A 13,988-nucleotide genomic window follows, 5' to 3' on the forward strand; every position below is an offset into this window, starting at 1 on the left:
AAAAAAAAAAAAAAATGGCCATACACATTAAGGGTGCGATCCCAGATATCACATGCGATTCACACTGCGCATCACAATTGGACCAAAATGGTGCTGGACCCTTTTTATTTGTCTGCAGTGGAATCAGACTGCATTAGTGTTCAGACTCATGCAATCCAATTCCACAGCTTGTACTGCGTTCTGCGAACCGATTCATTAACTTTAGATTGACACCCACAGCGGTTCGCAGGAGAGCAGTGTGATCTGCCTGCGAGTAAGATGCGATGCCAGAACCCGCACAGGAATCGCTGTGGTTGCCGCATCGCACCAGTGTAAACCCAGCCCAAGATCTTCTTGTTCACTCAATTCCACCATCCATGCAATTTGCAGTCAGACAGCTGGCACCTGTGGCTGTCAGAAAACCAGAATAGTGCATGCAACAGATGGAAGTTTAACTGTCTTCACGGCTGGCTCCTGCTCTCTCAGTGCTGCTTTCCCGAACTTCTGATCTTCACATGATAGAGTTAGCAGTGGACAGTGCAGTCTCCAGCCAGTCTATTAATTTGGAAAGGGGAGGAGGGTGTAGGGCAGGGGTGGGCAATTTATTTTTCCAAAGGGACAACATAAGTAACTGGGACTGTTGTATAGGGTGGGTATTTAGATATACCCTCCACTGTTATATATGGGGACGAACAGTACTTTGCTGCACAAAAGCCATTGATGTGATGTCACTCCTGGGGATGTAGGCCCCACCCTATACCTTTGGGGTGGAGAGTGGGACCTGGCAACACCTCCCCACATGCCCTCGCCCGCATCATATCCTTGTTGCCCACATTCAATGGCCCACCCCGGTTGCTCAAGGTGTGGCGTTACCCTTCTTAAATTGCTGAAGCCACAAAGGTGCGACCACCACCATCTTGGTGACCAGCAGACCAATGAAGGTAGAAGAATAGCCACTGCTATCTTGTTGACTAGCTAACCTGGATCCAAGGAACCCACGCTCCTCTCCCAACGAGCCATGGAGCTGTGTCACATGACCGGAGGGGCCAAGTTTGGCTGCCGCCTTGTAGACCCCTGTTCTCCAACACATTAGTATGAAGGTGCAAAAAAAAAAAAAATTGGTTTTCAAAATAAAAAACATACAATGCAGTTGCATTGCATGTATGGTACACTTATTTACATTTGATTTCCCATTTCCAAATGACGTCACGTGGGCAGAACAGGGACAGCCAAAAAGCTGGATGTGGCCCGGCGGACATAAAATGTCCAGGTCTGGTGTACAGAGACAACAGTAGTCCCTGCATGCAAAGCAACCTCAATCTACAATATGGATCCTGGAAAACACTCCTTTAGGAGCCATAAATGAATTGTTGCGATTTGATAGTCCTTGCTCAGACATTTCATGTTATTGGGTAACAGTTTAGTAAATCAACCCCAAAGTTTCTGCAAAAAGGCAGCAGGAGTTCAGCAATACGATATGCACCAATTTATGGAAAAAGTTAAAAGCTGGCATTTTATTTTGAGAAAATGGCAATTGTCTATGATACATTTTGCTTTAGCAGACTAAAAGGTCATTCAGTTTGGGTTTACGCGTATTTCATCTATTTTCCCAAAATCCAGTGACACCCCCCAATACAGACAAGGCAGGTGAAAGGGATTAATGTTAAATGTAATTAATTAAGCACCTTGTTGGGGATGAACAGTACTTTGCTGCACAAAAGCCATTGATACACTCCACAAATGACTTCATTGGAGCCTCCACGGTCTTCATTGTATGAGCCATTACTGCAGATGGCAATTACTGAAGGATGCCCTATATGAATGTAATTGTGCAGTTCCGAAGAGCCTCATAGATGATCCTGGAAAGAGGCCCTCAGTCTTTTCGTAGGGCTATTTATTATATGAACACGCAGCTCTAAACCCAGCTCCAGTCAGAGTTCACACAATCCTTCCTATTCTCCATGTAAGAGGCCATTTCAGCGCAAGGGGCCACGTCCCCCATCAGAATAGCAGGACTAAAAAGGTGCCAATTATTAGACCAAAATGTCCAAAATTTAGCAGAGATAGCATTTATTTTTCCGCCAGTGTTACTATAGTTCAGGCCTCCAAACCTTTCAGTATGATAGCCCCATGGTATATTTGACAAATATTTGAGGGCCAAAAAATAAATAAATCAGATGTCCCCCTTCTTACATCAGGGTGCCCATCAGATGTCCCCCTTCTTACATCAGGGTGCCCATCAGATGTCCTTCTTACATCAGTGTGTCCTTCAGATCTCCCCTTCTTACATAAGGGTGCTCATCGGATGTCCCCTTCTTACATGAACATACTCATGCAAGAAGGGGGAGATCTGATGGGCACTCTGATGTAAAGGGGGGGGGGAGGGGTTTTTTGGGGAGATCTGATGGGGATTTTTCTGGCCCTTAAATAATTTGTCAAAATATACGATGGGGCCCATTATACTGAAACGTTTGGAGACCTGAACTATAGCAACACTGGCAGAAGAAAAAAAAGAAAGAAAAAGGCTATTGCTACTGAAATAAGCTATGCAATCATTTTACAATGTGGACTACACTGACTTTGATAGAAATATAAAATTATTTTAGTAATACTTTTTTTTTTTTTTTTTTTTTAAAGATCAGGCCTAAAAGTGAACATAGCTTTTGGAAGCCCAAAAAGGAGGACTTTTTTTTAGCCCCGCTGTTCTGATTGGGGACATGGCCCCTTGTGCTGCTATGGCCTCTTAAATGGAGAATAGTAAGAATTATGTGAACTCTGACTGTAGCTGGGTTTAGAGCTGTAAGTTCATATAATAAAATGGCCCCACAAAAAGACTGAGGGCCTCTTTCAAGGATCATCTATGAGGCTCTTCGAAACTTCACAATTACATTCAAAAAGGGCATCCTTCAGTAATTGCCATGTGCGGTAATAGCTTATACTATGAAGACCATGGAGGATCCTATTAAGTAATTTGTGGAGTGTATCAATGGTGCCCATCAGATGTTCTGGAGACCATATCGGAGACTACAGGCAGCCTTTGCTGACCTTAATCCTCAATCAGTGCACATTCAGGATATTCCCCTGACCCGAACTGTGGGCTAGTTAAAATCTTGTAGCGGGCCGTAGTTTGGAGCCCACTGCTATAGTTGGCCTACAGAGAGCAGCTAAACTGGAAGTTTCTTACCGAAATGATTTATGAAAACTCTATTCAGCCAGTCTTATGGTTCAGAAACCCCTGCAAAAAGTTTGGTCCTCGACAACCAATGTGGCACAGCTTGATAAAAAAAACACACACACACACACACACACACACACACACACACACACACACACACACACACCATCCAGATGATTGGCCAGTGAACGCATGGGAGCAGCAGGGCTGGAAACAGAGGCGTAGCTTGAAGCTTGTGGGCCCCGATGCAAAAGTTGACCTGGGCCCCCCTCACTACTTCCAATGTGTGTGCAGATACATCCACTGCACGCCAAGATATTCAAAGTGGCTTAAGAGTTTAGAGTTCCCAGAGTTCCTCTTTACATCCGAGGACGGGGATCACCTCGGAAGAGTCCGAGGACGGGGATCACCTCGGAAGAGTCCGAGGACGGGGATCACCTCGGAAGAGTCCGAGGACGGGGATCACCTCGGAAGAGTCCGAGGACGGGGATCACCTCGGAAGAGTCCGAGGACTGGGATCACCTCGGAAGAGTCCGAGGACAGGGATCACCTCGGAAGAGTCCGAGGACAGGGATCACCTCGGAAGAGTCCGAGGACAGGGATCACCTCGGAAGAGTCCGAGGACAGGGATCACCTCGGAAGAGTCCGAGGACAGGGATCACCTCGGAAGAGTCCGAGGACAGGGATCACCTCGGAAGAGTCCGAGGACAGGGATCACCTCGGAAGAGTCCGAGGACAGGGATCACCTCGGAAGAGTCCGAGGACAGGGATCACCTCGGAAGAGTCCGAGGACAGGGATCACCTCGGAAGAGTCCGAGGACAGGGATCACCTCGGAAGAGTCCGAGGACAGGGATCACCTCGGAAGAGTCCGAGGACAGGGATCACCTCGGAAGAGTCCGAGGACAGGGATCACCTCGGAAGAGTCCGAGGACAGGGATCACCTCGGAAGAGTCCGAGGACAGGGATCACCTCGGAAGAGTCCGAGGACAGGGATCACCTCGGAAGAGTCCGAGGACAGGGATCACCTCGGGAGAGTCCAAGGACAGGGATCACCTCGGAAGAGTCCAAGGACAGGGATCACCTCGGAAGAGTCCAAGGACAGGGACCCCTAGCAGGTCACTTGGCAGAGTTCATTTCCCATCCCAGCACTATATACAGCTCCCCCCCCCCCACTACACAGGGCTGGAATCACATTCCTTTACACACAGTCTGTCAGCCTTCACAGGGTGTATCTGGCTTTTATGTTGCCCTTCTGACCTGTAGAATTCTCTGGTTGGAACATCAGTGTAGTTGCAGTAGGCAGATACACCCTGTGCAGATCATGGCTAACTGGCTGTGTTGTAAAGGAATGTGATTTCAGCCCTGCGGAGGAGGAACAGTATAGAGTGCTGTAATGGGAAAGGAGCTCAGCAGCCGGGCATAGCATGCAGGGTGGAGGGGGTGGTCAAGGGGCTTTGGGGGGTTGAACTTGGATCTGGGAGGGCAAAGTCATGTGACACAAAATCTGGAGCCTGCAGCCCTTCAGGGGCACCCCAAGGAGGTGTTGAGGGATTTGTTTTAGCAATTTCTGAAGGTTTCTCTGTCAGTGTTGGCAGGTGTTGGGGGAAGGTAACCTCCCGGAGGTGTTTGTCTTTTCCCCAGTTGTCAGGGAAGTGGGGTAAGTAGACATCCCCATGTGGGGGGAGGGGGGTACTGAGAATCCCAGCTGGTGACTAGGAGACACTGAGCAGTGTCATACCTCATCAGTGACATAAGTCCCAACGTGGCTAAAGGACAGCACTCTCCTCCCCTTGCCTCGCTGAGCTTGGTTACCATTCCATGTTGCCAGCACACAGCCCAGACACTTCCCCATCCTGGGCTGTTCTCACCCCGTGCTCCTCTCCATTCAGTAAATGGCTCACAGCTTCTCCCCAGTCAATGGGAACAGAAGGGTATGGACTGTGCAAGACAAAGTAGAAGCCCAGTACTGGAGCGTGGCTGTGGAGCCCTAGGGCAGATCGGAGCTGGATTTTGTGGAGGATATGATATGACAGGAAGGCTGCAGGGGCCCCCTGGAGTTAGGGGCGGGTTTGCGATTGTGACCCTTGCAACCCCTTATGCTACACCCATGGCTGGAAACACTGCTTGGGACTTTGTTCAGCTGAGTTGTCAGCCAACATGGGAATTTATGAGCACATTGCATTTCTAACAAATCCGATGTTCTTGCAGATTTTTTTTGCATTTGCAAAATTCTGTTAGAAGACAAAGAAATATATATATTTTTTATAAAGTGTGTGTGTGTGTGTGTGTGTGTGTGTGTGTGTGTGTGTGTATCTATACACACACACACACAGATTATACTTCTACCCCCTCCCTCTACCATATGCAGTGATGGTATATTGGTTAATAAATGTAATGTGATGCTGCGACAGGTCATGTCATTTGCATGTGTAACTTTGCATCTGTTAATGTGTTACAGCAAACAATTTGATCTCTGTCATTTATTTTACAGAACAAAGCACAGGTTGACACGTGTGCTATACACTGCGACTGGAGAATAGCAGTTGCCGGGCAGCGGATGTACACTAAGCACACTCAGGTACTACAGAGACGAGCAGTCTGTTAGAGAACAAACATCTCAGGCGTTTAATTGGCAAAGTAAATAATTAGTCAACAAAGCACTGCTGAAACTTGTAACAAGAGAGCATCAAGCCAGCGCTGGCAAGATATTGCATAGGGAAGCCAAATAACTACACAACACCTTTAGGTTTGTATCCAAAACAAGATGTACAAACATACATCTTATTTTTAAATGCACGTTCATCCTGGCGACAAAAAAAAAAAAAAAAAAAAAAAAAAAAAAAAAAAGGGAAGAAGAAAAAGAAAATTAAAAAAAGGAAATAAAATTGATAAACAATAGTCCTGTGTATTCCTAATGAACCTTGGTGCGATTTGTGTATTTCTTCCAGATCTGTGTAGTAATTCAGGTGTGAGACTTTCTGTGCAGGAGCCAGTAGTGTATTTAGGTTTTGTGCTGCCCTATAATTTAAATATGACCCACCCCTTGCTGTTTAAGACCTGCCCTAAAATTTTTGAGTGGGGACACTAGTTCTGAGGTCCGGGGGGGATGGATTCCCTTAATATGCATAGATTTCCTCTCACTTCCTGTTTGGCTATGGGGCAGGAAGTGAAGGGGAATCTCTGCAATGGGACAGGGATGGTGAAAACAAACTGACAGGGGCTATAACCCTCCCTTACTCTATCCAAAACGAACACAAAAAAAAAAAAAAAGTGTTGCCTATAGTTCTACTTTAAGCACACATTTCTGATAATTTTATGGAGAGGACTAAGGAGATATAACCATGCCAATGGTGCAGCAAAAAACATATAGCACAGTGAGGAAGGTTTGTGATCCAGGATGATAGGACAATCAAAATTAGAAGCGGAGGGGGGGGGCCCCCACAGTTGCAGAATGCCAGCCACCCACATACCGGAAGCAGTGCGGCCACTTTATGGCGGTGCTAGACTAGTTTAACTCTCAGCCCAGTATGCCCCACAAGACGGCAGGGACTCTTTCCGTGCTGCCCCCCCCCTGCAAAGTGCTGCCCTAGGCCTGGGCCTTGTCAGCCTAGGCCAGGATACAGCATTGGCAGGAGCTTCCTGTAAGATTGATCACTGCTGTTCTCTCTCCTTGTGCAGGGTGATTGGTCTTGTTTCCGCCTCCTCCTGTAGTTTAACCACATCAATACAGGGCACTTACACCCCCCGTCCAAGCCAATTTTCAGCTTTCAGCGCTGTTGCTGTTTAAATGACAATTGTGCGGTCATGCTACGCTGTACCCAAACAGAATTTTTATCATTTTGTTCCCACAAAAAGAGCTCTCTTTTGGTGGTATTTGATCACCTCTGCGTTTATTTGTTGCTAAACAAATTTTTTTTTTTTGTTTTTTTTGTTTTTTAAAAAACACCTAAAATTTTGAAAAAAACAAAAAACAAACAAAAAAAAAAACTTTGTTTCTGTTATAAAATTTTGTAAATAAGTAAGTTTTCTCCTTCATTGATGGGCACTGACAAGGCGACACTGATAGGCTGCACTGATGGGTACTTATGGGTGGCACTGATAGGCAGCACTGCTACGTGGCACTGATAGATGGCATTGATAGGCACTGTTTGGCAGCTGCCTGGTGGTCTAGGGTGGCATACCTGGTGGTCCAGTGTGGTGGCATCCCTGGTGGTCATCCGAGGGGGGCTGCTGCGCTGATAAACAATCAGCACAAACCCCCCCTTCAGGAGAGCAGCCGATCGGCTATCCTCTACTCGTGTCTGTCAAGCGCGAGTGAGGAAATGCTGATCAACGTCTCTTCCTGTTTACATCGTGATCAGCTGTGATTGGACACAGCTGATCACGTGGTAAAGAGCCTCTATCAGAGGCTCTTTACCGAGATCGGTGTAGCGGTGTGTCAGACTGACATTGCACCACCGATCGCTGTGATGCGAGCCCCCACGGGCGCGCGAGAGCGGTCATTCTGGGAGGCCATCATATGACGTCCACCCAGAACGAGAGCCTTGACGGCCGGGGGTCCGGAAACGGTTAAAGTGGATGTAAACCCACTTGCTCACCATTATAAACCAATGGCATACTATTAGTCTATATGTATATCCCTACCTTTGAAATGTCACCCCCTTCTGCAGTTTGAGCCCCGCAAAACTTCGGAATCGGTGGGTGGGTCTATTTTCCGGTGCTCGTTGGGCGGAGTCGTGACATCACCAGACTCACCCGCCCACCTTTACACTCCCCTTGGCCAGGCAGCGTCGCGAGGATGAACCTCACACCTGGGCAAGAGAAGCAGAGCGTGTTCTGGACAGAAGCAAAGCGCGCTGATGGCCCCGTCACTCCTGTGCATGTGCCCAATAATGCCTCCCATCAGAAAATGTCTCAGACGAACCATGCATGCGCAGTGATTATTGGATGCACTGACAGCAAGTATTGTAGAGTGCAGAAGGCATTATTCAATAAAACACGGGCATAGTGTTTAAAAAGGGCTCTGTGCTCTGTCATAGGTGGAGGGAGGGGAGTCTGGGAGGTCCGTATCTAAATCGTAAAGACTCTGTCTGCTCATGCATGAGATAAGGAAACGAGATGTCAGTCACAGCAGTGGGGGGAAATGGAGACACATTGATCTGTGTGTTTCGCTTACTAAAAAAAGAAAAAAAAAGGGAGGAGGATTGCTTAGAGCTGGAATAATGCTTTGTGACAAGACTGGGCACAGATAACCTGACATACTCCACTGTTCCAGGTAGAAGTCTTCATAAAAAAAAATAAAAATAAAATAAAATTGGGTTTACATCCACTTCAATGCAGTCTATAGTGGGTGGAGCCTACTGGGCCCCTCCCACAGCTCTGCTCTCTGCAAACAACATACAGCACAATGATGAGGTCACTTCTACAAGATATCTTGCTTGCAAAGGCATTTGGTGCACACGAAGTGGATTTATTTGCTTCGCAGTTATTGGGAAATTTGTTTAGAATGAGTCCAATAAACTTCCCAGGGTAGTCAGCTAACAATCCAGGTACATCAAATGCAAAAAGTTATGCAAAGTCAGTTTTTTTTTTTTTTTTTAGTTTTTTTTTGTGGTTTTTAAGAAAGCAGCCACAGCCCGATTAGAAAAGCCTATACCCTGCCAGTATTCTGCAGAAAAGGACCCTCTGCATGTGGAAGCGGAGATCTCTGTTGTGGTCCGCCATACCCACTGATAAGTCAGAAGTACAGCTCTGCAACCATCTTTACTGATTGCAGAGCTATGGGGGCCTGACTCAGCAGGTGGCGTATTAGACCTCTGAAGAGAGACCACTGCAGAACTGACTATTTTCTATCTGATGCCTCCAATTACAAATCAAAGTATGTCAAGCCATAGCGATGAGCTGAAATTCAGATGTTACTAAACCCAGGACCCGGCATTCACTATATCTGGTCTCCCACAGTACACAGAACATGGAAATTCAATCATTTTAGTAAATATAAACTGCTACATAACTTTTCTCATCAGTACATAGCAGTCTTGTGACTTCTATCAGTGTCAGGTTGAAGCTTGTAGGAAGAGGAGTCTCTGACTCTCTGGACAGTGCTGATCACATGCACTCTCCCAAGGAAAGAAAAAAAAAAAATGTATATGTATATATATATATATATATATATATATATATATATATATATATATATATATATATATATGTATATGTGTGTGTGTGTGTGTGTGTGTGTGTGTGTGTGTGTGTGTGTGTGTGTGTGTGTGTGTGTGTGTGTGTGTGTGTGTGTGTGTGTATCTATATATATATCTCAATATCAATCAATCTAGCAATACACACCAAACTGACCATGTGCAGAGTGCCCCAAAGGCTCTGTTCTATCAGACAGACTGGGGAAGGTGGAAGAAGGGGAGGATCAGAGAAGAGAGGATCAGACAGCCTTTTTGCACAATGCAGAGGACTAACCCCTTAGATTCCACAGTGAGTATAACAAGCATGCTTTTCCTGCATATACAGACTGATTTTACTGTTGTGGGTTTAGTAATACTTTAAGACCGGTTCTGGTTCTCACTCACAAGCTATTGGATGTTTATACTCAAAACATTTGAATAAAATCAATGATTAAAGGAATGTTAGGTTACCTGGTTCTGGGCAGTTCTCTTTATTGGACAGCGTGCTGGAAAGGACATCTATAAGGGCTTCTTTAAACTGGTCAAAGTGAACCTGTGGAGACAAGAATATATGATCTTAAGGGCTACAAAAACTCACATGTTACCATTACAACACTCGTGGTGGGGTTGGGTCCACTACCAAAATACACGGCATACAACTGCTACATTTGTAAGCCTTTGAGGAGGATGTCAGCCCAGCATCGGGAACTAATTCTAGCAAATGCCAATGCCAAGAATGTGGAAAAAACAGCGTGTGCACAATAAGTGACAAGTAAATTACAGGCAATTCAAGCAATATTGAGCTGCTTTCATGACCAAACAAATGCTAAACCTTTTAGTAGTGCCCTTATTTCTTCATTTTAGATCAGGAAGGGATAGAACCAGGAATAAACAAAACCACAAAAAAAAAAAAAAAAAAAAAAAAAAAAAGGCGGAGGAATCTGGGATATTAAGGTACCAAATAAAAGAAAATTAGAAAAATTATAGTATAAAAAAAATATATAATTTTAAATAAAATAATCTTTATTAAATATTTAGAACCTATATACAGTATCTCACAAAAGTGAGTGCACCCCTCACATTTTTTGTTAATATTTAATTATATCTTATGCGACAGCACTGAAGAAATACTTTGCTACAATGTAAAGTCATGTAAAGAGTGTACAGCTTGTTTAACAGTTTAAATTATTATTAATCATTATACAGGATTTATATAGCGCCAACAGTATGCGCAGCGCTTTACAACATGGGGGGCAGACAGTACAATTCAATACAGGAGGGATCAGAGGGCCCTGCTGGTTGAGCTTACAATCTAGAAGGGAGGGTCAAGTGGAACAAAAAGGTAATAGCTGTGGGGGATGATCAGATGGAGAAAATGAAAATACAGTTGTTAGGTGTGGGTAGGATAGGCTTCTCTGAAGAGGAGGGTTTTCAGGGATCGTCTAAAAGCTAACAGAGTAGGAGATAAATTGGACAGATTGGGGTAAGAAGTTCCATAGGATTGGAGAGGCTCTGGAAAAGTCCTGGAGGCGAGCATGGGAGGAGGTGACGAGGGAGCTAGAGAGCAGGTGGTCTCGAGAAGAACAAAGAGAACGTTTAGGTTGGTATTTTGAGACTAGGTCAGTGATGTAGTTGGGGGCCGAGTTGTGGATGGCTTTGTAAGTAGTTGTTAGTATTTTTAATTCAATTTCTTTGGGTGAGCGGAAGCCAGTGGAGGGATTGACAGAGGAGTAGCAGACACAGAGCGATTGGTAAGGTGGAGGAGTCTGGCAGCAGCAGTCATGATGGATTGAAGGGGGGGGATAGACTATGTAGAGGTAAGCTAATGAGGAGGGAGTTGCAGTAGTCAAGGCGAGAGATGACCAGGGAGTAAATTAAGAGCTTTGATGTGTCATTGGTTAGAAAGGGGGTGTATTTTGGAGATGTTGCGCAGGATGAGGCGGCAAGATTTGGACAGTGATTGAACGTGGGGCTTAAGGAATACAGAACCAGTGGCAGCCCATCCATAGGGGGCGCGCAGGCGCCACCCCCCCCCCCCCCAAGCTGTTAAAAAATGACCAGGTGCCGGACACACAGCGGTCTATGGGAAGCTTCCCAGCCTGCAATCGGCTGAAACTGATTTGCCCGTGTTTAGGGTATGGTCAGGTCACACGTGATGCGCCCAGAAACATCCCCACTCTACTGTAAATTTGTCTGTGCCTCAGAAATGTCCTACAGTAGCTGGCTATGGATTGGCGCGGCCCGGAGAGGACAGTGGGCAGTACTTTTTTCACCACTGCAGTGTCACTTCCGGTTTCCCGGCCACAGTGGGGGTGGAGTCGACTGGTGTGTGCGTGCAGTGGATTCAGAGAGATGAGCAGCGCCATTGAAGGCAAGTGCTGGCCTAGTGCTGCAGACCCCAGACACTCAGCTCTTCGTCCATTCCGCACAGCCACACGCTGACTCGCTGAGTAGTTCCAATGCCATGATCATGATGCCTGCCTGATTTATCCACACTTTGAGACTCCAGACTCAGACACCAGGGCAGGGCAGACGCGATGCGCAGCTGGACATCACGGGGCCTTTTTTTGGTGATTATTTGTCTTCTTCCAAGTGCCTAGATGTCACGTGTATATAGCTGTATACATTACGATACAGATAATATACACAAATTGTGAGTACATCTGTCCTGGGTAGTGTATACAGCTATATACACCCACCTTCTTCCTTTCTGTATACAGGAAGGAAGAAGGTGGGTGTATATAGCTGTATACACTACCCAGGACAGATGTACTTACAAATGTGTGTATATTATCTGTGTAGTAATGTATACAGCTATATATACCCACACCACCTTCCTTCCTGTATATAGAGACCTTGCTCCATCATTGACTGCAGATATGCATCATTTGTCCTGTTACTGTACATATAGCTGTATACAGGGCAAATGATTTATATCTGCAGTCAGTGATGAAGGAATATCCCTATATACGGGAAGGAAGGTGGGATATATAGCTGTATACGAGATGGCACTGGTGGGGTATGTACAGGAAGGAAGAAGGTGAGTGTATATAGCTGTATATACACACACACACACACACTACACAGGACAGATGTACTCACAATTTGTGTAGTAGTGTATACAGAGATGATAGAATATATATATATATATATATATATATATATATATATACACACATATACATACATACATACACACACATATACATATATACACATATATATATATATATATATATATATATATATATATATATATATATATATATATATATATATATATATATATATATATATATATATACACACACACACACACACACACACACACACACACACACACACACACACACACCCACCCCTTCTTCCTTCCTGTTTATAGAGACCTTCCTCCATCATCGACTGCAGATTTACATCATTTTTCCAGTATATATAGCTGTATACAGGACAGATGATATATATATCTGCAATCAGTGATGGAGGAACGTCTGCTATATACCAGGATTTGTGAGAAATGCTATATACCCGGCCTCGAGGTGTGATGCGGCAGGAATTGGGACTGGCATATACATTTCAACTTTACCAGAGTTACTGCGCAGTATATATTCCTATTATTCAAGTTGTTTTCAGAAATTACGTTATAAAATTTCCTTTTCGTGATTGTGTGAAGTTGACATTTTGTTTTATGTAGCCGGCACTAAGTTTCTTCAAAAAAATATTTTCAGCTCACTTTGCCTACCAGTGCATTAGAGGGTTCTGCCATTATTGTGTTGTTGATTAGTAAGTTACATGCAGTTTAAATAAGGGGTATCAAGCAGCACTCACGCATTGTGAGCACATCGGTCCTGTGTAGTGTGTACAGCTATATACACCCACCTTCTTCCTTTCTGTACATATTAGAGACATTCCTCCATGCAGATATACATCTGTCCTGTTACTGTGTGTATATATATATTTGTATACAGGACAGATTATGTATATCTGCAGTCAGTTATGATGGAGGAAGGACTATATACAGAAAGGAAGGTGGGTGTATATAGCTAGCTGTATAAAGAACAGATGGTGTATACCTGCATACCCTGATCTGTGAGGCTGAGCTATATACCCTGATCTTTAATGTTGAGCTGTATATCCTGATCTGATTCTGGGGCTGTATACTCTGTCCTGTGATGCTGAGCTGTATATTCCTGACACTATGGGTGGAAGCAAGTGGATTATTTAAGGGGTGGGGCTTATGAGAATTGGGAGGGGTCAAAAAAGGAAGGGTCGGTGTCTGGCGCCCCCCATCCTAAAACTTCACCAGCCCCACTGTCCAGGACTACACCTAGGACCTTGGCATGTAGGGATGGGTTTATAATTGTGCCATCGATTTTGACAGATATTAGCGGAAGAGGCACTTGGGGGAGGAAAAATTATAAGTTTGGTTTTGGATAGATTAAAGTTTGAGGAAGTGGCGTGACAACCAGACTAATATATCTGATCATAAAACTAGTGATACGTGAAGAGACTGAAGGAGTGAGCTGAGGGGAGGAGAAATAGATTTGGGTGTCATCAGGATAGAGGTGGTATTGGAAGCCTATCAGTTGACCCAGGGAGGAGGAGTAGATTGAAAATAGGATAAGTCCAAGAACAGAACCTTGGGAGGACCCCAACAGAG

At 44.9% G+C, this 13,988-nt stretch overlaps 1 protein-coding gene across 4 annotated transcripts in view; it reads right to left on the minus strand.

The window, feature by feature from the left end:
* The window catches only part of NIN (ninein), a 195,818-nt gene that overhangs the window by 137,432 nt on the left and 44,398 nt on the right, over positions 1 to 13,988 (minus strand). For all 4 annotated transcript variants that reach the window (XM_073610427.1, XM_073610425.1, XM_073610423.1 and 1 more), the window contains exon 3: positions 9,803 to 9,884. In XM_073610427.1, coding sequence (XP_073466528.1) covers positions 9,803 to 9,884 — 82 coding nt within the window. The remainder of the gene's footprint in view (positions 1 to 9,802; positions 9,885 to 13,988) is intronic.

Source organism: Aquarana catesbeiana, linkage group LG13 (genome assembly GCF_042186555.1).
Source record: "Aquarana catesbeiana isolate 2022-GZ linkage group LG13, ASM4218655v1, whole genome shotgun sequence".
NCBI classification, from domain to species: Eukaryota; Metazoa; Chordata; class Amphibia; order Anura; family Ranidae; genus Aquarana; species Aquarana catesbeiana.